General features: G+C 33.1%; 1 protein-coding gene across 1 annotated transcript; it reads right to left on the reverse strand.

Moving 5' to 3' along the window:
* Positions 1–20: 20 nt before the first annotated feature.
* NAEGRDRAFT_76193 (uncharacterized protein) lies at positions 21–596 on the reverse strand (the record flags this gene model as incomplete). The annotated part of the gene is made up of 1 exon (XM_002668836.1): positions 21–596. The coding sequence occupies one exon, from the start codon at positions 594–596 to the stop codon at positions 21–23; it is 576 nt and encodes a 191-aa protein (XP_002668882.1).
* Between the last annotated feature and the right edge of the window lie 390 nt (positions 597–986).

Raw genomic sequence — 986 nt, forward strand, 5'->3', positions numbered from 1 at the left:
TTCAATGAACAAATGTGGTATCATGAATTTCTGCATATCCTCCTTGATGAGATTGAGGCTCCCTTCAATTGTTTGATCTCTTCTGTATTAATTTTTGTAAAGGTAGTGGAGGATAAACTTGTGCAATCTTGTGTAATTTGTAACTCGTCTCCAAGTGCTAGATCACAACTAGAATCATAGATCACATACATTGTTTTAAAATTTTCTGGTTTGGTAACAATGGAATGTAATTGCACTTTACGACTGGCAAGGTACTTGTCAACTACCACAAATTGAGAGTCTTTCTTGAGTTGTTCTGGTAAACTGTTTTGAAGAGCTGACTTGTTCTCAGTTGTTTGGGAATGATTAATATTCAAATCAGAGTCTTTCTTGAGTTTGTTTGTAAGAGATGACTCTGACTTGTTCTCTGCACGGAAAGGATGTTTCCTTCCTTTACTTTTCTTTTTTAAAACTTGGAAACCTTTAGAATCATCATCTGATGTTATGAAATCTTCATCAGTAGAAGGAGGAGCAACATTTTCTTGCTTGTGAGAAGAAGTGGATTCTATTTCTTGATCGTTATCGCTTGTGAGTAGGTTGAAACTGTTGAAAGACATTCGAAACTATTTTGTTAATTGTGTGTAAAGATGTTGTTGTTGTATTTTTTTGTAACAAGTACTTAAAAAGAAAGTGAAAATTCATGATTATTTATTATCATCCTCGATGAAACAAATTCCTACTTGTTGAATTAAGGCAAGGGTATTTGCAAAAATACAAATAAAAAAATGTCCAAACATGTTTCCTCAAGCAACAGCACTAAGGTACCAAGAACTCAAGAAATAAAAAGAGAAAAGAACAAAGAATCCGACGATGAGGAAATCAAAATTGAAGAAAAGCTTCAACAACAGGAATACCAATTGTTGTCATCATCCAATACATTAAATAGCAAAATGAGAAGAGAAGGCTCTGTGATGGTTTATGAAAGTTTTTACACATCAGAAAATAAT

Source organism: Naegleria gruberi (genome assembly GCF_000004985.1).
Source record: "Naegleria gruberi genomic scaffold NAEGRscaffold_95, whole genome shotgun sequence".
Classification (NCBI taxonomy): Eukaryota; Heterolobosea; class Eutetramitea; order Acrasida; family Naegleriidae; genus Naegleria; species Naegleria gruberi.